Source organism: Somniosus microcephalus, chromosome 11 (assembly GCF_052327205.1).
Source record: "Somniosus microcephalus isolate GS21.2 chromosome 11, FLI_Smic_1.0, whole genome shotgun sequence".
NCBI lineage: Eukaryota > Metazoa > Chordata > Chondrichthyes > Squaliformes > Somniosidae > Somniosus > Somniosus microcephalus.
Window position 1 is genome coordinate 129,359,984 of NC_140997.1, and position 26,213 is coordinate 129,386,196.

General features: G+C 53.6%; 1 protein-coding gene across 1 annotated transcript in view; it reads right to left on the reverse strand.

The window, feature by feature from the left end:
* LOC147110883 (cadherin-related family member 4-like) overlaps positions 1-26,213 on the reverse strand; it is a 331,517-nt gene that overhangs the window by 166,096 nt on the left and 139,208 nt on the right. Inside the window, exons 6-7 of the mRNA XM_085999974.1 lie at positions 7,953-8,056; positions 4,024-4,154 (exon numbers count right to left, since the gene is read on the reverse strand). Coding sequence (XP_085856100.1) covers positions 4,024-4,154; positions 7,953-8,056 — 235 coding nt within the window. The remainder of the gene's footprint in view (positions 1-4,023; positions 4,155-7,952; positions 8,057-26,213) is intronic.

Consider the following 26,213-nt stretch of genomic DNA (forward strand, 5'->3'; position numbering starts at 1 on the left):
ACTTGGCGAACATAGCCTAGCGATCGAAAAAGGCAGACACAGGCAGACCAGGCTGCCAAGAGAAGACAGGATATGCTCTCACTGCAGTCAGGGAGTAGTGGAGACAGAGATGCACTTCCTCACAGCCTGTGGAAAATATCAGGGCATCAGGGAGAATTTCTACCAAAAATTCTCACAAATATGCCATGAATTCAGAAATCTGAATGACAACCAAAAACTCCCATACCTACTGGGGGAGGAGAGAAGCTGTGTAACACTGGCGGCACACTATGTTACAGCTTGCCATGAACAGAGGGACAACCAGTAAACTAAGACAAGAATATATACAAACAATGCGAATGTATATTTATACACTCAGGGATATACCTGTTTATACACTGTATGAATAGAACTGCGTTTATGTGTTCAACCATAAATGTATTATGATGCTTTGGCAACATAAGATGTACCTTATCATGCCAATAAAGCGATTTGAATTTGAATTTGAATTTGAATCAATTCTTACACTGTCTACTGGTGCCATCTGCTGGAAGATAATGGGAACAGCAAGAACCCAAAAAAAAACCATTTTTATAAATGACGAGAATGTGTTTACTGGTTCAGCAGAACATTATGTCACATTCTAAATACTGGATTATTTTTATTTGGAAATTGATTTTAGAGAACACTAAAATTGTATTGCTCCAACCATTGCCATCAGCTGTATGTCACCACATACCACACTGAGATTAGTTGCAGCAGCCATTTACAGGAAATTAATAAGAATCATAGAATGATACAGCACAGAAGGAGGCCATTCGCCCCATCATGCCTGTGCTGGCTCTTTGATAGAGCTATCCAATTAGTCCCACTCCGCTGCTCTTTCCCCATAGCCCTGTATTTTTTCCCTTCAAGAATTTATCCAATTCTGTTTTGAAAGTTACTATTGAATCTGCTTCCATCGCCTTTTCAGGCAGTGCATTCCTGATCAAAATTCACTGTGTAAAAAAATGTTTCCTCATGTCGCCTCTGGTTCTTTTGCCAATCGCCTTAAATCTGTGCCCTCTGGTTACTGACCCTTCTGCCCGGAAACAGTTTCTCCTTATTTACTCCATCAAAACCGTTCATGATTTTGAACACCTCAATTAAATCTCCCCTTAAGCCGAGGACAGAAGGTCAGAGTGGGATTGGAGTGGAGAATTAAAGTGACCTGGTGAAACAGCGATTTACTTGTACTTCTCGCAATCTAGTATACTGTATTCGCTGCTCACGATGCGGTCTCGTCTACATTGGGGATACCAAACGCAGATTGGGTGACCGCTTTGCGGAACACCTTCGTTCAGTCCGTAAGGGTAACCCCGAGCTTCCGGTCGCCTGTCATTTTAATTCACCGCTCCATTCCCACTCGGACCTCACCGTCCTTGGCCTCTTAGCCTTCTGGACTCAACATCGAGTTCAACAAGTTCAGATCATAACCTCTGCTCCCATTTTTTCAGACAGCACGTGCAGATTCTGTTCTACCCATTTACACCTCTTCTAGACCCATCTTGTGTTTCTTTACTTGTCCCATTACCATCTCCTTTTGCTTTGTACAATCATACCTTTTGTCATTTAATCTCGCCTGCCTGCCACCCTATCACAGACCTTCCCTTTTGTTCTTTCCTCCCCTCCCCCCTTTCCCTGCCCTGCACTTGCTTAAAATCTGTTACATCTCTAACTTTTTCCAGTTCTGATGAAAGGTCATCGACCTGAAACATTAACTCTGTTTCTCTCTCTACAGGTGCTGCCTGACCTGCTGAGTATTTCCAGCATTTTCTGTTTCTGTATCATTTCACACTTCTCTGCGTTAATTTCATCGGCCATGTGTCTGCGCATTTCACCAGTCTGTCTATGTCCTCCTGAAGTCTGCTTCTATCCTCCTCATTGTTTATACATTTCCGAATTTCGTTTCATCTGCAAACTTTGAAATTATGCCCTGTATACCCAAGTCCAGGTTATTAATATATATCAAAAAGAGCAGTGGTCCAAACACCGTACCCTGGGGAACACCACTGTATACTTCCCTCCAGTCTGAAAAAAAAGCGTTCACCACTACTCTCTGATTTCTGTCCCTTAGCCAATTATGTATCCACACTACCACTTGCCCTTTAATCCAATGGGCTTTAATTTTGCTCACAAGTGCATTACGTTGTATTTTGAAAACGGCTTTTGAAAGTCCATATACACAACATCAACCGCATTACCCTCATCAACCCTCTCCATTACTTCATCAAAGGACTCAATCAATTTAGTCAAACACGATTTGCCTTTAACAAATGCATGCTGACTTTCAGTTATTAGCCCATACTGTTCCAAATGCCAATGAATTAATTCTGAATCTTTGTCATCACTTGTTGCCCAGTGATTATGAGGAATAATGTGCACGCTATGTTCTAACTTTATAAAATAAGCTAAGCCCAAAAAGACAAAATTGGATTTCTATAGCGCCTTTCATGACCTCAGGACGTCCCAAAGTGCTTTACAGCAAATGAAGTACTTTTTGAAATGTAGTCATTTTGTAATTGTAGGAAATTTTGCACAGCAAGCTCCCACAAACAGCAAAGAAATAAATGAACAGATCATCTATTTTTAGTGCTGTTGGTTGAACGATAAATATTGGCTAGGACACCAGGGAGAACTCCGCTGCTCGTGTTCAAAGTAGTTCAGTAGGATATTGTATGTCCACCTGAGGTAGCAGGTGGGGCCTTGGGTTAAGATCTCATCTGAAAGGCAGCACCTCTGACAGTGCAGTACTGAGAAGAGTCAGCCTAAATTTTGCACCCAAGTCTCTGGAATGGGATTATGAACCCATAACATTCTGCCTCAGAGGCAAGAGTGCGACCACTGAACCACGGCTGGACCATAGACCAGGTGCGCAGCCTAACCCCCAGACCATGAACCTATGCTGACCCCCAGACCAGGAGCCCAAGCTTTACAGAGTAAAGCTCCCTCTACACTGCCCCATCAAACACTCCCAGGGCAGGTACAGCACGGGTTAGGTACAGAGTAACGCTCCCTCTACACTGTCCCATCAAACACTCCCAGGGCAGGTACAGCATGGATTAGATACAGAGTAATGCTCCCTCTACACTGCCCCATCAAACACTCCCAGGGCAGGTACAGCACGGATTAGATACAGAGTAAAGCTCCCTCCACACTGTCCCATCAAACACTCCCAGGGCAGGTACAGCACGGGTTAGATACAGAGTAAAGCTCTCTCTACACTGCTTCAACAATGTCCCTCAATTCTAACCTCAGAGGAAAGTCACTTATTGCTCCATTTCCCCCACCAGTCATCCTGGCCTCTCTGAGTGCAATTGCTAGCTAGTTTTGAATGAGGGGCAGTTTTGTGCTGTACCCATTGGGAAGTGGGTTGAAACTATCCCAACACATCTCTCATTGGACCGTTACAGCCAGTAGTCGGAGATGTCCACCCCATCAGTCTGGGCTGGGGTTAGACCCATGGACCGCGGTGAAGGGTTCCCCAAAGTGTTTGTATATTATCTGGAGATATGGGCAGTGGCCCTTTGGCCCTGATTACTGCTCCAGGTTTTGAAATAGGAGAGTGTGAGCAAATGGCATTCGCCAGTATCCTACCCCAAGTCTAGATCCACTCAATCAGGGAAGATGTGTCTGTGCAAAATGGTGCCCCGATAGGAGTTCCAAGTGTTCGTCTCAGAAAAATACGAATGGAATAAATGCATAAAATCAGACAAAACCAACATAAGAATCGCTCGATGAACAAAGACCAATATCCATCTCGTTCACCCTCTACCATCCTGGTAGTCACATGATACAGTGATAATGGAGTTGTTGACTAGTCACTGTACTCAATCTCTATCAATGAGTCTACAACAGAGCCAGACACCACATGAGGAAAAGCCCAGTGCTGGACAGCTTTGGGAATCAAAGGTGCAAAGTCACCTGTTCCACCCAAGTACACTACACGCACACTCACCAGCTCCCACTGCCTCTCTCCCCCGCTCGCACAGTGTGGTGACTTACCCTCACCGACCTGGAAGGAAGGGTTGAAAGTTGCCAGGTGATAGTGCACTCTGTTTCCTGCAGCAGTGACCATCGTCACATAATACTCGGGCCCTTGATTCTCTGGGATGCTGATGGTCTTTGGAACTGACCTGCGGGGGAGAATTCAGTTAGCAGGGCCCAGATTCAGAGCTGAGGAACATTACAGTCCTGTCCGCTAATATGGACAGCGGTTGTCATGGAGATGACCCAAGGATTAAGCATCCTCGCACTTCTGATTCATAGGGCAGTCGGAGACACGACCTTGGCTGTGGTGTTCAATCAGATGTTTCACAACCCAATTGGGATTGGAGCCACATGACCAACATCGCTCTAACATTCCAACTCCCCTCAAACACGTTAATATTAAGGCCTAGTGTGGTCTCGCTTTCACCGATCCAAACTATATCTCAGGTAGCAACTAAATGCAGCACACTCAGAGAACTGATGGCTGGCTGTGTGGAACTCTTACAAAACTCAATAGCTGACCAGGTGTACCAGCCTCCTCCATCTACCCGCAAGTAGCAGGGCAACAAACAAAAGCTGGGAAAGGAGTGGTTCGGGGGCAGTACCAGGGATGAGGAGGGAGAGTGGCTGGTGGACGACTCTTTATTTGCCTCAGTGTAACCTTTTTGTTCTTGTCTCTTCCCCTCTCCGTCTGTCTCACCAACCCTCTTCATCCGGAGATCAACACCCCCCCCACCCCCCCACACCCCCCACACCCCCACACCCCCCACCCCCCACACTCCCCCCTCACACCCCATCCCCACCCCACCCCGACCCCCAACCCCCCACACCCCATCCCCACCCCACCCCCCACACTCCCCCCACCCCCCCACCCACCCCACCACCCCCCACCCCCCCACCCCACCCCACCCCCAACCCCCCACACCCCATCCCCACCCCACCCCCCACACTCCCCCCACCCCCCCACCCACCCCACCACCCCCACCCACAACAAACCCACCCCCCCCACCCCCCACACCCCCACACCCCAGCCCCCCCACACCCTACCCCCCCACACCCCCCACCCCCCCACCCACCCCCCTCACCCCCCACCCCACCCCCACCCCACACCCCCTCACACCCCCCACCCCACCCCACCCCCACCCCCACCCCCCCACACCCCCTCACACCCCATCCCCACCCCACCCCCCACACTCCCCCCACACCACCACCCCCACCCATCACAAACCCCTCACCCCCCCACCCCCCACTCCCCACACCCCCACCCCCCCACCCCCCCACACCCCCCACACCCCCACACCCCCCACACCCCCACCCCCACCCCCAACCCCCCACACCCCCTCACACCCCATCCCCACACTCCCCCCACCCACCCCACCACCCCCACCCACCACAAACCCCTCACCCCGACACCCCACACCACAGAAGACTGTCATCCTGCCAACTACGCACTAACTCCAAACTGGCAACGCAGCTTAAAGCTGCAGCAAAACAGAGCTGCAGGAATTTTGTTGCTATGGTTGCTGGATACCCACATTCCCTTTCATGTGTGTGTTCACCATTGTAAGAACGTCAATGATAACGTTGATTAATTGCAGGCCTGTTGATATCTGGCTCCCTTGACAACGGGAATTATGAGGCCAAAAATCCCGCGGTCACAGTCTGTTCAAAGCTGGCAATCTGACCAACAGCCGATCTGCACCCTCCGTGAGATCCGCTGCCCATTACAGCAGCTCTCCAACGGCTGAGCGGGTCTTGAACCACACAGACCAGGAATCTCCCATTATCACTCCTTGGCCCATCCCCATAAAACTGATGCCACCCGGGGTGGGAGCAGGAGCGCTGCGATTAGGCCTCAGCACCTCAGGGCTATAGAGGGGTTGGGGGGGGGGCGAGGAAACCAGCCATGATTGGTTCTCCAGATGTCACACAGTGAAAGGAAAGCGTGGATGGTGGGACCAGGACCAGGACCGGGACCAGGACCAGGACCGGGACCAGGACCAGGGCCGGGAACAGGACCGGGAACGGGACCAGGACCGGAACCAGGACCAGGACCGGAAACAGGACCAGGACCGGGACCAGGGCCGGGACCAGGACCGGGACCAGAACCAGGACCGGGACCAGGACCGGGACCAGGATCAGGACCAGGACCAGGACCGGGAACAGGACCGGGACCAGGACCGGGACCAGGATCAGGACCAGGACCAGGACCGGGACTGGGACCGGGACCAGGACCGGGACCAGGACCAGGACCGGGACCAGGACCAGGACCAGGACCAGGACTGTGACCGGGACCAGGACCAGGACTGGGACCAGGACCAGGACTGGGACCGGGACCAGGACAAGGACCGGGACCAGGACAAGGACCGGGACCAGGACCAGGACCGGGACCAGGACCAGGACCGGGACCGGGACCATGACCCGGGCCGGGACCGGGACCAGGACCGGGAACAGGACCAGGACCGGGAACAGGACCAGGACCGGGACCAGGACCAGGCTCGGCTGTGCCGCCTCACTGTGTCAAATAGCCCTCTGTGCCTATGCTCAAACACGCAGATGGGCCACTTAGATGAGGTACCAGGAGGCTGCTGGTCTCTGTAGAATCACTGAGGGACGGGAGGGAGGGGAAACTGGGAGATAAAATCCCAGGCGATGGATTTAATCATCAGCATCACTCTGTGCTGCGGCAACCACCTCGGCTTGTATGTTCCCGAGAGCCCACACTCAGTGTACGGGAACCATTACAGGCCCAGTCCTCTCCCCTTCATCCAAGTCAAGGAAGTTAGCTCAGTTCTGAGGTTGTCATTAATTAGCCTTTTTAGTGACATTATTAAAATGGGGAATGGCCACATGAAAGAGGAGGGAGAGTGTGTACACTGGGTTGCCATGGCAATGAGATGTCAGCCAGGGTCACTGAACCGCTCCTTTAAGGGCCCTGGCGAGGGTTTACTAGTGCAGCAATACCAAGCAAGGGATTTCATTAACTTCACATCAGAGGAACCATCACTGGCATTTGGTCCCGTCTGTTACATCTCCACTTTACTCCCCTCCTCTGCGGAAGGTGCTGACTCTTCCTGCAGGTTATGCTTCCTCCCCAGGGCGGCCGTTCAAAAGCAAACCTAGACAGTCAGTGACATTGTTCAAACAGGTACACAGGGACACACACAACAACAACTTGTATTCATATAGCACCTTTAACGTAGTAAAACGTCCCAAGGCGCTTCACAGGAGCGTTATCAAACAGAATTTGACACCGAGCCACATAAGGAGAGATTAGGACAGAAGAGGTCGGTTTTAAGGAGCGTCATAAAGGAGGAAAGAGAGGTAGAGAGGCAGCGAGGTTTAGGGAGGGAATCCCAGAACTTAGGGCCTAGGTAGCTGAAGACACGGCCGCCAATGGTGGAGCGATTACAATCAGGGATGCTCAAGAGGCCAGAATTGGAGGAGTGTAGAGTACTCAAAAGGTTGTAGGGCTGGAGGAGGTTACAGAGATAGGGAGGGGCGAGGCCATGGAGGGATTTGAAAACAAGGACAGAGGGATCACACACAGGGACAGAGGGCACACATGAGTACAAGCAAGTGCCCCAAATACAGCAGAAATAAGACGACCACGGAGGAGGGTATACACTGCTTCCTGGAGGGGCACCTGGTCTGGCTGTACAGCAGTGCCCACTGAAAGGGCCTGTTAAGCTGTCCCCAGCCACATCCATTCTTTCTGCTAAATCTCCTCTTCAGAACGATGCTGGGAGCTGCATTGGTGCTTTGTATGTAAATCCAGCAACTCTAGAACACTCCAAAAATCCGCAACACCGTCCACAGCCCAGCTACACTGCCCCACCTTACTCACTGTGTTGCAACTGGAGAGTTCCAGCATGGAGACTGCATTTTACTGATACACTAACCAGTCGAGGTGAAATAGGGAGTGTGACAGACATTGTACTCACCTGAAAATCGGAGGCCGGTGATTGACTGGAGTCACAATGATTTGCAATATCCCTTTACAAATGGTTTCTGTGTTCTCATCGACTGTGATGTGGAGTTCAAAAATCTAATTGAACAAAGAGCAAAGTCAGCCTCATCCACAGGCCCCAGTCACATCTTAAAACATCCTCGTTCATCTATTTTGCTGCTGGTACCCAGGCTGGAGGCCAGGGCGGTACGGGGTAGTGTGACTCACAGACTAAACCGAGAGCCACGATGCAAACCAATGCAGTGAATAGATGTTGGGCTGGGACTGTGATACGCCACACAGGGAGGGAGCTGGGATCACCAGGAATCTCTCACTATGGGAGCTAGGACCATCAGGAGACTCTCACTGTATGGGAGCTGGGATCACCAGGATTCTCACTGTATGGGAGTTGGGATCACCAGGAGACTCTCACTGTATGGGAGTTGGGATCACCAGGATTCTCACTGTATGGGAGCTGGGATCACCAGGATTCTCACTGTATGGGAGCTAGGACCATCAGGAGACTCTCACTGTATGGGAGCTGGGATCACCAGGAGACTCTCACTGTATGGGAGTTGGGATCACCAGGAGACTCTCACTGTATGGGAGCTGGGATCACCAGGATTCTCACTGCATAGGAACTGCATTCACTAGGAAGCTCTCACTGTAGGGCAGCTGGGATCACCAGGAATCTCTCACAATGGGAGCTGGGAGCACCAGCGGACTCTCACTATGGGAGCTGGGATCACCAGGAATCTCTCACTATGGGAGCTGGGATCACCAGGAAACTCTCACTATGTGAGCTGGGATCACCAGGAATCTCTCACTATGGGAGCTGGGATCACCAGGAGACTCTCACTGTAGGGGAGCTGGGATCACCAGGAATCTCTCACTGTAGGGGAGCTGGGATCACCAGGAGACTCTCACTGTGTGGGAGCTGGGATAACCAGGAGACTCTCACTGTAGGGGAGCTGGGATCACCGGGAACCTCTCACTGTATGGGAGTTGGGATCACCAGGAAACTCTCAGTATGGGAGCTGGGATCACCAGGAAACTCTCACTATGGGAGCTGGGATCACCAGGAGATTCTCACTATGGGAGCTGGGATGACCAGGAGAGTCTCACTGTAGGGGAGCTGGGATCACAAGGAATCTCTCACTGTAGAGGAGCTGGGATCACCAGGAGACTCTCAATATGGGAGCTGGGATCATCAGGAATCTCTCACTATGGGAGCTGGGATTACCAGGAATCTCTCACTGTATGGGAGCTGGGATCACCAGGAAACTCTCACTATGGGAGCTGGGATCACCAGGAAATTCTCACTATGGGAGCTGGGATCACCAGAAGATTCTCACTGTAGGGGAGCTGGGATCACCAGGAGACTCTCACTGTGGGAGCTGGGATCACCAGGAGACTCTCACTGTAGCAGAGCTGGGATCACCAGGAGACTCTCACTATGGGAGCTGGGATCACCAGGAATCTCTCACTATTGGAGCTGGGATCTCCAGGAGAATCTCACTGTAGGGGAGCTGGGATCCCCAGGACATTCTCACTGCAGGGCAGCTGGGATCACCAGGAGACTCTCACAATGGGAGCTGGGATCACCAGGAGACTCTCACTGAAGGGGAGCTGGGATCACCAGGAGATTCTCACTGTAGGGGAGCCGGGATCACCAGGAATCTCTCACTGTAGAGGAGCTGGGATCACCAGGAATCTCTCACTATGGGAGCTGGGATCACCAGGAATCTCTCACTATGGGAGCTGGGATCACCAGGAATCTCTCACTGTATGGGAGCTGGGATCACCAGGAGACTCTCAATATGGTAGCTGGGATCAACAGGAGACTCTCATTATGGGAGCTGGGATCATCGGGAGACTGTCACTGAAGGGGAGCTGGGATTACCAGGAGACTCTCACGATGGGAGCAGGGATCATCAGGAAACTCTCACTATGGGAGCTGGGATCACCAGGAGAATCTCACTGTATGGGCGCTGGGATCACCAGGAAAATCTCACTTTATGGGAGCTGGGATCACCGGGACACTCTCACTACATGGGAGCTTGGATCACCAAGGGAATCTCACTGTAGGGGACTTGGGATCACCAGGAGACTCTCACTATGGGAGCTGGGATCACCAGGAAACTCTCACTATGGGAGCTGGGATCACCAGGAGACTCTCACTATGGGAGCTGGGATCACCAGGAGAATCACACTGTAGGGGAGCTGGGATCACCAGGAATCTCTCACTGTAGAGGAGCTGGGATCACCAGGAGGTTCTCACTCTAGGGGAGCTGGGATCACCTGGAATCTCTCACTGTAGAGGAGCTGGGATCACAAGGAGACTCTTACTATGGGAGCGGGATCACCAGGAATCTCTCACTGCAGAGGAACTGGGATCACTAGGAGACTCACACTATGGGAGCTGGGATCACCAGGAATCTCTCACTGTAGAGGAGCTGGGATCACTAGGAGACTTTCACTATGGGAGCTGGGATCACCAGGAATCTGTCACTATGGGAGCTGGGATCACCAGGAGACTCTCACTATGGGAGCTGGCATCACCAGGAGACTCTCGCTATGGGAACTGGGATCACCAGGAGACTCTCACTGTAGGGGAGCTGGGATCACCAGGACACTCTCACTGTAGGGGAACTGGGATCACCAGGAGATTCTCACTCTAGGGGAGCTGGGATCACCTGGAATCTCTCACTGTAGAGGAGCTGGGATCACAAGGAGACTCTTACTATGGGAGCGGGATCACCAGGAATCTCTCACTGCAGAGGAACTGGGATCACTAGGAGACTCACACTATGGGAGCTGGGATCACCAGGAATCTCTCACTGTAGAGGAGCTGGGATAACCAGGAGACTCTCACTATGGGAGCTGGGATCACCAGGAGAATCTCACTGTAGGGGAGTTGGCATCACCAGGAGACTCTCACTGCAGGGGAGCTGGGATCACCAGGAGACTCTCACTATGGAAGCTGGGATCACCAGGAGACTCTCACTATGGGAGCTGGGATCACCAGGAATCTCTCACTGTAGAGGAGCTGGGATAACCAGGAGACTCTCACTATGGGAGCTGGGATCACCAGGAGAATCTCACTGTAGGGGAGTTGGGATCACCAGGAGAATCTCACTGCAGGGGAGCTGGGATCACCAGGAGAATCTCACTGTAGGGGAGCTGGGATTACCAGGAGATTCTCACAGTAGAGTAGCTGGGATCACCAGGAGACTCTCACTGTGGGAGCTGGGATCACCAGGAAACTCTCACTATGGGAGCTGGGATCACCAGGAAACTCTCACTATGGGAGCTGGGATCACCAGGAGATTCTCACTGATGGGGAGCTGGGACCACCAGGAGACTCTCACTGTAGGGGAGCTGGGATCACCAGGAGACCCTTACTGTAGGGGAGCTGGGATCACCAGGAGACTCTCACTATGGGAGCTGCGATCACCAGGAGAATCTCACTGTAGGGGAGTTGAAATCACCAGGGGACTCGTACTGCAGGGGAGCTGGGATCACCAGGAGACTCTCACTATGGAAGTAGGGATCACCAGGAGACTCTCACTGTAGGGGAGCTGGGATCACCAGGAGACTCTCACTGTGTGGGAGCTGGGATAACCAGGAGACTCTCACTGTAGGGGAGCTGGGATCACCGGGAACCTCTCACTGTATGGGAGTTGGGATCACCAGGAAACTCTCAGTATGGGAGCTGGGATCACCAGGAAACTCTCACTATGGGAGCTGGGATCACCAGGAGATTCTCACTATGGGAGCTGGGATGACCAGGAGAGTCTCACTGTAGGGGAGCTGGGATCACAAGGAATCTCTCACTGTAGAGGAGCTGGGATCACCAGGAGACTCTCAATATGGGAGCTGGGATCATCAGGAATCTCTCACTATGGGAGCTGGGATTACCAGGAATCTCTCACTGTATGGGAGCTGGGATCACCAGGAGACTCTTACTATGGGAGCTGGGATCACCAGGAGACTCTCACTATGGGAGCTGGGATCACCAGGAGACTCTCACTGTAGGGGAGCTGGGATCACCAAGAGACTCTCACTATGGGAGCTGGGATCACCGGGAGACTCTCACTGTAGGGGAGCTTGGATCACCAGGAGACTCTCACTGTAGGGGAGCTGGGATCACCAAGAGACTCTCACTATGGGAGCTGGGATCACCAGGAAACTCTCACTATGGGAGCTGGGATCACCAGGAGACTCTCACTATGGGAGCTGGGATCACCAGGAGAATCTCACTGTAGGGGAGCTGGGATCACCAGGAGACTCTCACTGTAGGGGAGCTGGGATCACCAGGAGACGCTCACTATGGGAGCTGGGATCACCAGTAGATTCTCACTGTAGGGGAGCTGGGATAACCAGGAAACTCTCACTATGGGAGCTGGGATCACCAGGAAATTCTCACTATGGGAGCTGGGATCACCAGAAGATTCTCACTGTAGGGGAGCTGGGATCACCAGGAGACTCTCACTGTGGGAGCTGGGATCACCAGGAGACTCTCACTGTAGCAGAGCTGGGATCACCAGGAGACTCTCACTATGGGAGCTGGGATCACCAGGAATCTCTCACTATTGGAGCTGGGATCTCCAGGAGAATCTCACTGTAGGGGAGCTGGGATCCCCAGGACATTCTCACTGCAGGGCAGCTGGGATCACCAGGAGACTCTCACAATGGGAGCTGGGATCACCAGGAGACTCTCACTGAAGGGGAGCTGGGATCACCAGGAGATTCTCACTGTAGGGGAGCCGGGATCACCAGGAATCTCTCACTGTAGAGGAGCTGGGATCACCAGGAATCTCTCACTATGGGAGCTGGGATCACCAGGAATCTCTCACTGTATGGGAGCTGGGATCACCAGGAGACTCTCAATATGGTAGCTGGGATCAACAGGAGACTCTCATTATGGGAGCTGGGATCATCGGGAGACTGTCACTGAAGGGGAGCTGGGATTACCAGGAGACTCTCACGATGGGAGCTGGGATCATCAGGAAACTCTCACTATGGGAGCTGGGATCACCAGGAGAATCTCACTGTATGGGCGCTGGGATCACCAGGAAAATCTCACTTTATGGGAGCTGGGATCACCGGGACACTCTCACTACATGGGAGCTTGGATCACCAAGGGAATCTCACTGTAGGGGACTTGGGATCACCAGGAGACTCTCACTATGGGAGCTGGGATCACCAGGAAACTCTCACTATGGGAGCTGGGATCACAAGGAGACTCTCACTATGGGAGCTGGGATCACCAGGAGAATCACACTGTAGGGGAGCTGGGATCACCAGGAATCTCTCACTGTAGAGGAGCTGGGATCACCAGGAGGTTCTCACTCTAGGGGAGCTGGGATCACCTGGAATCTCTCACTGTAGAGGAGCTGGGATCACAAGGAGACTCTTACTATGGGAGCGGGATCACCAGGAATCTCTCACTGCAGAGGAACTGGGATCACTAGGAGACTCACACTATGGGAGCTGGGATCACCAGGAATCTCTCACTGTAGAGGAGCTGGGATCACTAGGAGACTTTCACTATGGGAGCTGGGATCACCAGGAATCTGTCACTATGGGAGCTGGGATCACCAGGAGACTCTCACTATGGGAGCTGGGATCACCAGGAGACTCTCGCTATGGGAGCTGGGATCACCAGGAGACTCTCACTGTAGGGGAGCTGGGATCACCAGGACACTCTCACTGTAGGGGAACTGGGATCACCAGGAGATTCTCACTCTAGGGGAGCTGGGATCACCTGGAATCTCTCACTGTAGAGGAGCTGGGATCACAAGGAGACTCTTACTATGGGAGCGGGATCACCAGGAATCTCTCACTGCAGAGGAACTGGGATCACTAGGAGACTCACACTATGGGAGCTGGGATCACCAGGAATCTCTCACTGTAGAGGAGCTGGGATAACCAGGAGACTCTCACTATGGGAGCTGGGATCACCAGGAGAATCTCACTGTAGGGGAGTTGGGATCACCAGGAGACTCTCACTGCAGGGGAGCTGGGATCACCAGGAGACTCTCACTATGGAAGCTGGGATCACCAGGAGACTCTCACTATGGGAGCTGGGATCACCAGGAATCTCTCACTGTAGAGGAGCTGGGATAACCAGGAGACTCTCACTATGGGAGCTGGGATCACCAGGAGAATCTCACTGTAGGGGAGTTGGGATCACCAGGAGAATCTCACTGTAGGGGAGCTGGGATCACCAGGAGAATCTCACTGTAGGGGAGCTGGGATTACCAGGAGATTCTCACAGTAGAGTAGCTGGGATCACCAGGAGACTCTCACTGTGGGAGCTGGGATCACCAGGAAACTCTCACTATGGGAGCTGGGATCACCAGGAAACTCTCACTATGGGAGCTGGGATCACCAGGAGATTCTCACTGATGGGGAGCTGGGACCACCAGGAGACTCTCACTGTAGGGGAGCTGGGATCACCAGGAGACCCTTACTGTAGGGGAGCTGGGATCACCAGGAGACTCTCACTATGGGAGCTGCGATCACCAGGAGAATCTCACTGTAGGGGAGTTGGGATCACCAGGGGACTCTTACTGCAGGGGAGCTGGGATCACCAGGAGACTCTCACTATGGAAGTAGGGATCACCAGGAGACTCTCACTGTAGGGGAGCTGGGATCACCAGGAGATTCTCACTGCAGGGGAGCGTGAATCACCAGGAGACTCTCACTATGGGAGCTGGGATCACCACAAAACTCTCACTATGGGAGCTGGGATCACCAGGAGATTCTCACTGATGGAGAGCTGGGATCACCAGGAGACTCTCACTGTAGGGGAGATGGGAACACCAGGAGACTCTCACTGAAGGGGAGCTGGGATCACCAGGACACTCTCACTGTAGGGGAACTGGGATCACCAGGAGATTCTCACTCTAGGGGAGCTGGGATCACCTGGAATCTCTCACTGTGGAGGAGCTGGGATCACAAGGAGACTCTTACTATGGCAGCGGGATCACCAGGAATCTCTCACTGCAGAGGAACTGGGATCACTAGGAGACTCACACTATGGGAGCTGGGATCACCCGGAATCTCTCACTGTAGAGGAGCTGGGATCACCAGGAGACTCTCACTATGGGAGCTGGGATCACCAGGAGAATCTCACTGTAGTGTAGTTGGGATCACCAGGAGACTCTCACTGCAGGGGAGCTGGGATCACCAGGAGACTCTCACTATGGAAGCTGGGATCACCAGGAGACTCTCACTGTAGGGGAGCTGGGATTACCAGGAGATTCTCACAGTAGGGTAGCTGGGATCACCAGGAGACTCTCACTATGGGAGCTGGGATCACCAGGAAACTCTCACTATGGGAGCTGGGATCACCAGGAGATTCTCACTGATGGGGACATGGGACCACCAGGAGACTCTCACTGTAGGGGAGCTGGGATCACCAGGAGAGTCTTACTGTAGGGGAGCTGGGATCACCAGGAGACTCTCACTATGGGAGCTGCGATCACCAGGAGAATCTCACTGTAGGGGAGTTGGGATCACCAGGGGACTCTTACTGCAGGGGAGCTGGGATCACCAGGGGACTCTCACAATGGAAGTAGGGATCACCAGGAGTCTCTCACTGTAGGGGAGCTGGGATCACCAGGATATTCTCACTGTAGGGGAGCTGGAATCACCAGGAGACTCTCACTATGGGAGCTGGGATCACCACAAAACTCTCACTATGGGAGCTGGGATCACCAGGAGATTCTCACTGATGGGGAGCTGGGATCACCAGGAGACTCTCACTGTAGGGGAGATGGAAACACCAGGAGACTCTCACTGTAGGGGAGCTGGGATCACCAGGAGACTCTCACTGTGGGAGTTGGGATCACCAGGAAACTCTCACTATGGGAGCTGGGATCACCAGGAAACTCACACTATGGGAGCTGGGATCACCAGGAGATTCTCACTATGGGAGCTGGGATCACCAGGAGATTCTCACTGTAGCGGAGCTGTGATCACCAGGAGACTCTCACTATGGGAGCTGGGATCACCAGGAATCTCTCACTGTAGAGGAGCTGGGATCACAAGGAGTCTCTCACTATGGGAGCTGGGATCACCAGGAATCTCTCACTATGGGAGCTGGGATCACCAGGAACCTCTCACTGTATGGCAGCTGGGATCACAAGGAAACTCTCACTATGGGAGCTGGGATCACCAGGAGACTCTCACTATGGGAGCTGGGATCACCAGGAGACTCTCACTATGGGAGCTGGGATCACCAAGAGACTCTCACTATGGGAGCTGGGATCACCAGGAGACTCTCATTGTATGGGAGCTGGGATCATCGGGAGATTCTCACTGTAGGGGAGCTTGGATCACCAGGAAACTCTCACTATGGGAGCTGGTATCACCAGGAGAATCTCACTGTATGGGAGCTGGGATCACCGGTAGATTCTCACTATATGGGAACTTGGATCACTAGGGGAATCTCACTGTAGGGGAGTTGGGATCACCAGGAGATTCTCACTGTATGGGAGCTGGGATCACCAGGAAACTCTCACTATGGGAGCTGGGATCACCAGGAGACTCTCACTATGGGAGCTGTGATCACCAGGAGAATCTCACTGCAGGGGAGCTGGGATCACCAGGAGACTCTCACGGTAGGGCAGCTGGGATCACCAGGAGACTCTCACTATGGGAGCTGGGATCACCAGGAGACTCTCACTGTAGGGGAGCTGGGATCACCAGGAGATTCTCACGGTAGGGGAGCTGGGATCACCAGGAGACTCTCACTATGGGAGCTGGGATCACCAGGAAACTCTCACTATGGGAGCTGGGATCACCAGGAGATTCTCACTGATGGGGAGCTGGGATCACCAGGAGACTCTCACTGTAGGGGAGCTGGGATCACCAGGAGACTCTCACTGTAGGGGCGCTGGGATCCCCAGGAAACTCTCACTATGGGAGCTGGAATCACCAGGAGATTCTCACTGATGGGGAGCTGGGATCACCAGGAAATTCTCACTGGAGGGGAGATGGGAACACCAGAAGACTCTCACTGTAGGGGAGCTGGGATCACCAGGAGACTCTCACTGTAGGGGAGCTGGGATCACCAGGAGACTCTCACTGTGGGAGCTGGGATCACCAGGAGACTCTCACTGTATGGGAGTTGGGATCACCAGGAAACTCTCACGATGGGAGCTGGGATCACCAGGGAACTCTCACTATGGGAGCTGGGATCACCAGGAGATTCTCACTATGGGAGCTGGGATCACCAGGAGATTCTCACTGTGGCGGAGCTGGGATCACCAGGAGACTCTCACTATGGGAGCTGGGATCACCAGGAGACTCTCACTGTAGGGGAGCTAGAATCACCAGGAGATTCTCTCTGTCGGGGAGCTGGGATCACCAGGAGATTCTCACTGTAGGGGAGCTGGGATCACCAGGAATCTCTCACTGTACAGGAGCTGGGATCAGAAGGAGACTCTCACTATGGGAGCTGGGATCACCAGGAATCTCTCACTATGGGAGCTGGGATCACCAGGAAAATCTCAATGTATGGGAGCTGGGATCACCAGGAGACTCTCACTATGGGAGCTGGGATCACCAGGATACTCTCACTATGGGAGCTGGGATCACCAGGAGATTCTCACTATGTGGGAGCTTGGATCAGCAGGGGAATCTCACTGTGTGGAGTTGGGATCACCAGGAGACTCTCACTGTATGGGAGCTGAGATCACCAGGAAACTCTCATTATGGGAGCTGGGATCACCAGGAGACTCTCGCTATGGGAGCTGAGATCACCTGGAGAATCTCACTTTAGGGGAGCTGGGATCACCAGGAGACTCTCACTGTAGGAAGCTGGGATCACCAGGACACTCTCACTGTAGGGGAACTGGGATCACCAGGAGATTCTCACTCTAGGGGAGCTGGGATCACCTGGAATCTCTCACTGTGGAGGAGCTGGGATCACAAGGAGACTCTTACTATGGGAGCGGGATCACCAGGAATCTCTCACTGCAGAGGAACTGGGATCACTAGGAGACTCACACTATGGGTGCTGGGATCACCAGGAATCTCTCACTGTAGAGGAGCTGGAATCACCAGGAGACTCTCACTATGGGAGCTGGGATCACCAGGAGAATCTCACTGTAGGGGAGTTGGGATCACCAGGAGACTCTCACTGCAGGGGAGCTGGGATCACCAGAAGACTCTCACTATGGGAGCTGGGATCACCAGGAAACTCTCACTATGGGAGCTGGGATCACCAGGAGATTCTCACTGATGGGGAGCTGGGACCACCAGGAGACTCTCACTGTAGGGGAGCTGGGATCACCAGGAGACTCTTACTGTAGGGGAGCTGGGATCACCAGGAGACTCTCACTATGGGAGCTGCGATCACAAGGAGAATCTCACTGTAGGGGAGTTGGGATCACCAGGGGACTCTTACTGCAGGGGAGCTGGGATCACCAGGAGACTCTCACTATGGAAGTAGGGATCACCAGGAGTCTCTCACTGTTGGGGAGCTGGGATCACCAGGAGATTCTCACTATAGGGGAGCTGGAATCACCAGGAGACTCTCACTATGGGAGCTGGGATCACCACAAAACTCTCACTATGGGAGCTGGGATCACCAGGAGTTTCTCACTGATGGGGAGCTGGGATCACCAGGAGACTCTCACTGTAGGGGAGATGGGAACACCAGGAGACTCTCACTGTAGGGGAGCTGGGATCACCAGGAGACTCTCACTGTGGGAGCTGGGATCACCAGGAGACTCTCACAGTATGGGAGTTGGGATCACCAGGAAACTCTCACTATGGGAGCTGTGATCACCAGGAAACTCTCACTATGGGAGCTGGGATCACCAGGAGATTCTTACTATGGGAGCTGGGATCACCAGGAGATTCTCACTGATGGGGAGCTGGGATCACCAGGAGACTCTCACTGTAGGGGAGATGGGAACACCTGAAGACTCTCACTGTAGAGGAGCTGGGATCACAAGGAGACTCTCACTATGGGAGCTGGGATCACCAGGAATCTCTCACTATGGGAGCTGGGATCACCAGGAACCTCTCACTGTATGGCAGCTGGGATCACAAGGAGACTCTCACTATGGGAGCTGCGATCACCAGGAGACTCTCACTATGGGAGCTGGGATCACCAGGAGACTCTCACTATGGGAGCTGGGATCACCAAAAGACTCTCACTATGGGAGCTGGGATCACCAGGAGACTCTCATTGTATGGGAGCTGGGATCATCGGGAGATTCTCACTGAAGGGGAGCTGGGATCACCAGGAAACTCTCACTATGGGAGCTGGGATCACCAGGAGAATCTCACTGTATGGGCGTTGGGATCACCAGCAGAATCTCACTGTATGGGAGCTGGGATCACCGGTAGATTCTCACTATATGGGAACTTGGATCACTAGGGGAATCTCACTGTAGGGGAGTTGGGATCACCAGGAGCCTCTCACTGTATGGGAGCTGGGATCACCAGGAAACTCTCACTATGGGAGCTGGGATCACCAGGAGACTCTCACTATGGGAGCTGTGATCACCAGGAGAATCTCACTGTAGGGGAGCTGGGATCACCAGGAGACTCTCACTGTGGGGCAGCTGGGATCACCAGGAAACTCTCACTATGGGAGCTGGGATCATCAGTAGACTCTCACTGTGGGAGCTGGGATCACCATGAGACTCTCACTGTAGGGGAGCTGGGATCACCAGGAGATTCTCACGGTAGGGGAGCTGGGATCACCAGGAGACTCTCACTATGGGAGCTGGGATCACCTGGAAACTCACACTATGGGAGCTGGGTTCACCAGGAGATTCTCACTGATGGGGAGCTGGGATCACCAGGAGACTCTCACTGTAGGGGAGCTGGGATCACCAGGAGACTCTCACTGTAGGTGAGCTGGGATCCCCAGGAAACTCTCACTATGGGAGCTGGGATCACCAGGAGATTCTCACTGATGGGGAGCTGGGATCACCAGCAGACTCTCACTGTAGAGGAGCTGGTATCACCATGAGACTCTCACTATGGAAGCTGGAATCACCAGGAGACTCTCAATGTAGGGGAGCTGGGATCACCAGGAGACTCTCAATGTAGGGGAGCTGGGATCACCAGGAGATTCTCACTGTAGGGGAGCTGGGATCACCAGGAGACTCTCGCTATGGGAGCTGGGATCACCAGGAAACTCTCATTATGGGAGCTGGGATCACCAGGAGACTCTCACTATGGGAGCTGGGATCACCAGGAGACTCTCACTGTCGGGGAGCTGGGATCACCAGGAGATTCTCATGGTAGGGGAGCTGGGATCACCAGGAGACTCTCACTATGGGAGCTGGGATCACCAGGAAACTCTCACTATGGGAGCTCGGTTCACCAGGAGATTCTCACTGATGGGGAGCTGGGATCACCAGGAGACTCTCACTGTAGGGGAGCTGGGATCACCAGGAGACTCTCACTGTAGGGGAGCTGGGATCCCCAGGAAACTCTCACTATGGGAGCTGGGATCACCAGGAGATTCTCACTGATGGGGAGCTGGGATCAACAGCAGACTCTCACTGTAGAGGAGCTGGTATCACCAGGAGACTCTCACTATGGAAGCTGGGATCACCAGGAGACTCTCAATGTAGGGGAGCTGGGATCACCAGGAGATTCTCACTGTAGGGGAGCTGGGATCACCAGGAGACTCTGGCTATGGGAGCTGGGATCACCAGGAAACTCTCATTATGGGAGCTGGGATCACCAGGAGATTTTCACTGATGGGGAGCTGGGATCACTAGGAGACTCTCACTGTAGGGGAGCTGGGATCACCAGGAGACTCTCACTGTAGGGGAGCTGGGATCACCAGGAGACTCTCACTGTGGGAGCTGGGATCACCAGGAGACTCTCACTGTATGGGAGTTGGGATCACCAGGAAACTCTCACGATGGGAGCTGGGATCACCAGGAAACTCTCATTAAGAGGGCTGGGGTCACCAGGAGATTCTCACTGATGGGGAGCTGGGATCACCAGGAGATTCTCACTATGGGAGCTGGGATCACCAGGAGATTCTCACTGTAGCGGAGCTGGGATCACCAGGAGACTCTCACTATGGGAGCTGGGATCCCCAGGAGACTCTCACTGTAGGGGAGCTTGAATCACCAGGAGGCTCTCACTATAGGGGAGCTGGGGTCACCAGGAGATTCTCACTGTAGGGGAGCTGGGATCACCAGGAATCTCTCACTGTAGAGGAGCTGGGATCAGAAGGAGACTCTCACTATGGGAGCTGGGATCACCAGGAATCTCTCACTATGGGAGCTGGGATCACCAGGAAAATCTCACTGTATGGGAGCTGGGATCACCAGGAGACTCTCACTATGGGAGCTGGGATCACCAGGAGACTCTCACTATGGGAGCTGGGATCACCAGGAGATTCTCACTATGTGGGAGCTTGGATCAGCAGGGGAATCTCACTGTGTGGAGTTGGGATCACCAGGAGACTCTCACTGTATGGGAGCTGGGATCACCAGGAAACTCTCATTATGGGAGCTGCGATCACCAGGAGACTCTCGCTATGGGAGCTGGGATCACCTGGAGAATCTCACTTTAGGGGAGCTGGGATCACCAGGAGACTCTCACTGTAGGGGAGCTGGGATCACCAGGACACTCTCACTGTAGGGGAACTGGGATCACCCAGAGATTCTCACTCTAGGGGAGCTGGGATCACCTGGAATCTCTCACTGTAGAGGAGCTGGGATCACAAGGAGACTCTTACTATGGGAGCGGGATCACCAGGAATCTCTCGCTGCAGAGGAACTGGGATCACTAGGAGACTCACACTATGGGAGCTGGGATCACCAGGAATCTCTCACTGTAGTGGAGCTGGGATCACCAGGAGACTCTCACTATGGGAGCTGGGATCACCAGGAGAATCTCACTGTAGGGGAGTTGGGATCACCAGGAGACTCTCACTGCAGGGGAGCTGGGATCACCAGGAGACTCTCACTATGGAAGCTGGGATCACCAGGAGACTCTCACTGTAGGGGAGCTGGGATTACCAGGAGATTCTCACAGTAGAGTAGCTGGGATCACCAGGAGACTCTCACTGTGGGAGCTGGGATCACCAGGAAACTCTCACTATGGGAGCTGGGATCACCAGGAGATTCTCACTGATGGGGAGCTGGGACCACCAGGAGACTCTCACTGTAGGGGAGCTGGGATCACGAGGAGACTCTTACTGTAGGGGAGCTGGGATCACCAGGAGACTCTAATTTTGGGAGCTGCGATCACCAGGAGAATCTCACTGTAGTGGAGTTGGGATCACCAGGGGAATCTTACAGCAGGGGAGCTGGGATCAACAGGAGACTCTCACTATGGAAGTAGGGATCACCAGGAGACTCTCACTGTAGGGGAGCTGGGATCACCAGGAGATTCTCACTGCAGGGGAGCTGGAATCACCAGGAGACTCTCACTATGGGAGCTGGGATCACCACAAAACTCTCACTATGGGAGCTGGGATCACCAGGAGATTCTCACTGATGGGGAGCTGGGATCACCAGGAGACTCTCACTGTAGGGGAGATGGGAACACCAGGAGACTCTCACTGTGGGAGCTGGGATCACCAGGAGACTCTCACAGTATGGGAGTTGGGATCACCAGGAAACTCTCACGATGGGAGCTGGGATCACCAGGAAACTCTCACTATGGGAGCTGGGATCACCAGGAGATTCTCACTATGGGAGCTGGGATCACCAGGAGATTCTCACTGTAGCGGAGCTGTGATCACCAGGAGACTCTCACTATGGGAGCTGGGATAACCAGGAATCTCTCACTGTAGAAGAGCTGGGATCACAAGGAGACTCTCACTATGGGAGCTGGGATCACCAGGAATCTCTCACTATGGGAGCTGGGATCACCAGGAACCTCTCACTGTATGGCAGCTGGGATCACAAGGAGACTCTCACTATGGGAGCTGGGATCACCAGGAGACTCTCACTATGGGAGCTGGGATCACCAGGAGACTCTTACTATGGGAGCTGGGATCACCAAGAGATTCTCACTATGGGAGCTGGGATCACCAGGGGACTCTCATTGTATGGGAGCTGGGATCATCGGGAGATTCTCACTGTCGGGGAGCTGGGATCACCAGGAATCTCTCACTATGGGAGCTGGGATCACCAGGAGAATCTCACTGTATGGGCGTTGGGATCACCAGGAGAATCTCACTGTATGGGAGCTGGGATCACCGGTAGATTCTCACTATATGGGAACTTGGATCACTAGGGGAATCTCACTGTAGGGGAGTTGGGATCACCAGGAGACTCTCACTGTATGGGAGCTGGGATCACCAGGAAACTCTCATTATGGGAGCTGGGATCACCAGGAGACTCTCACTATGGGAGCTGTGATCACCAGGAGAATCTCACTGTAGGGGAGCTGGGATCACCAGGAGACTCTCACTGTAGGGCAGCTGGGATCACCAGGAGACTCTCACTATGGGAGCTGGGATCACCAGGAAACTCTCACTTTGGGAGCTGGGATCACGAGGAGATTCTCACTGATGGGGAGCTGGGATCACCAGGAGACTCTCACTGTAGGGGAGCTGGGATCACCAGGAGTCTCCCACTCTACGGGAGCTGGGATCACCAGGAGACTCTCACTGTGGCAGCTGGGATCACCAGGAGACTCTCACTGTATGTGAGTTGGGATCACCAGGAAAATCTCACTATGGGAGCTGGGATCACCAGGAAACTCTCACTGAGGGAGATGGGATCTCCAGGAAATTCTCACTATTGGAGCTGGGATCACCAGGAGATTCTCACTGTAGCGGAGCTGGGATCACCAGGAGACTCTTACTATGGGAGCTGGGATCACCAGGAATCTCTCACTATGGGAGCTGGGATCACCAGGAGAATCTCACTGCAGGGGAGCTGGGATCACCAGGAGACTCTCACTGTAGGTGAGCTGGGATCACCAGGAGACTCTCACTATGGGAGCTGGGATCACCAGGAGACTCTCACTGTAGGGGAGCTGGGGACACCAGGAGATTCTCACTGTAGGTTGCTGGGATCACCAGGAATCTCTCACTGTAGAGGAGCTGCGATCACAAGGAGACTCTCACTATGGGAGCTGGGATCACCAGGAGATTCTCACTGTAGGGGAGCTGGGATCACCAGGAGACTCTCGCTATGGGAGCTGGGATCACCAGGAAACTCTCATTATGGGAGCTGGGATCACCAGGAGACTCTCACTATGGGAGCTGGGATCACCAGGAGACTCTCACTGTAGGGGAGCTGGGATCACCAGGAGATTCTCACGGTAGGGGAGCTGGGTTCACCAGGAGATTCTCACTGATGGGGAGCTGGGATCACCAGGAGACCCTCACTGTAGGGGAGCTGGGATCACCAGGAGACTCTCACTGTAGGGGAGCTGGGATCCCCAGGAAACTCTCACTATGGGAGCTGGGATCACCAGGAGATTCTCACTGATGGGGAGCTGGGATCACCAGCAGACTCTCACTGTAGAGGAACTGGTATCACCAGGAGACACTCACTATGGAAGCTGGGATCACCAGGAGACTCTCAATGTAGGGGAGCTGGGATCACCAGGAGATTCTCACTGTAGGGGAGCTGGGATCACCAGGAGACTCTCGCTATGGGAGCTCGGATCACCAGGAAACTCTCATTATGGGAGCTGGGATCACCAGGAGATTTTCACTGATGGGGTGCTGGGATCACCAGGAGACTCTCACTGTGGGGGAGCTGGGATCACCAGGAGACTCTCACTGTAGGGGAGCTGGGATCACCAGGAGACTCTCACTGTGGGAGCTGGGATCACCAGGAGACTCTCACTGTATGGGAGTTGGGATCACCAGGAAACTCTCACGATGGGAGCTGGGATCACCAGGAAACTCTCATTAAGAGGGCTGGGGTCACCAGGAGATTCTCACTGATGGGGAGCTGGGATCACCAGGAGATTCTCACTATGGGAGCTGGGATCACCAGGAGATTCTCACTGTAGCGGAGCTGGGATCACCAGGAGACTCTCACTATGGGAGCTGGGATCCCCAGGAGACTCTCACTGTAGGGGAGCTAGAATCACCAGGAGGCTCTCACTATAGGGAAGCTGGGGTCACCAGGAGATTCTCACTGTAGGGGAGCTGGGATCACCAGGAATCTCTCACTGTAGAGGAGCTGGGATCAGAAGGAGACTCTCACTATGGGAGCTGGGATCACCAGGAATCTCTCACTATGGGAGCTGGGATCACCAGGAAAATCTCACTGTATGGGAGCTGGGATCACCAGGAGACTCTCACTATGGCAGCTGGGATCACCAGGAGACTCTCACTATGGGAGCTGGGATCACCAGGAGATTCTCACTATGTGGGAGCTTGGATCAGCAGGGGAATCTCACTGTGTGGAGTTGGGATCACCAGGAGACTCTCACTGTATGGGAGCTGGGATCACCAGGAAACTCTCATTATGGGAGCTGGGATCACCAGGAGACTCTCGCTATGGGAGCTGGGATCACCTGGAGAATCTCACCTTAGCGGAGCTGGGATCACCAGGAGACTCTCACTGTAGGGGAGCTGGGATCACCAGGACACTCTCACTGTCGGGGAACTGGGATCACCAGGAGATTCTCACTCTAGGGGAGCTGGGATCACCTGGAATCTCTCACTGTAGAGGAGCTGGGATCACAAGTAGACTCTTACTATGGGAGCGGGATCACCAGGAATCTCTCACTGCAGAGGAACTGGGATCACTAGGAGACTCACACTATGGGAGCTGGGATCACCAGGAATCTCTCACTGTAGAGGAGCTGGGATCACCAGGAGACTCTCACTATGGGAGCTGGGATCACCAGGAGAATCTCACTGTAGGGGAGTTGGGATCACCAGGAGACTCTCACTGCAGGGGAGCTGGGATCACCAGGAGACTCTCACTATGGAAGCTGGGATCCCCAGGAGACTCTCACTGTAGGGGAGCTGGGATTACCAGGAGATTCTCACAGTAGAGTAGCTGGGATCACCAGGAGACTCTCACTGTGGGAGCTGGGATCACCAGGAAACTCTCAATATGGGAGCTGGGATCACCAGGAGATTCTCACTGATGGGGAGCTGGGACCACCAGGAGACTCTCACTGTAGGGGAGCTGGGATCACCAGGAGACTCTAATTTTGGGAGCTGCGATCACCAGGAGAATCTCACTGTAGGGGAGTTGGGATCAACAGGAGATTCTCACTATGGAAGTAGGGATCACCAGGAGACTCTCACTGTAGGGGAGCTGGGATC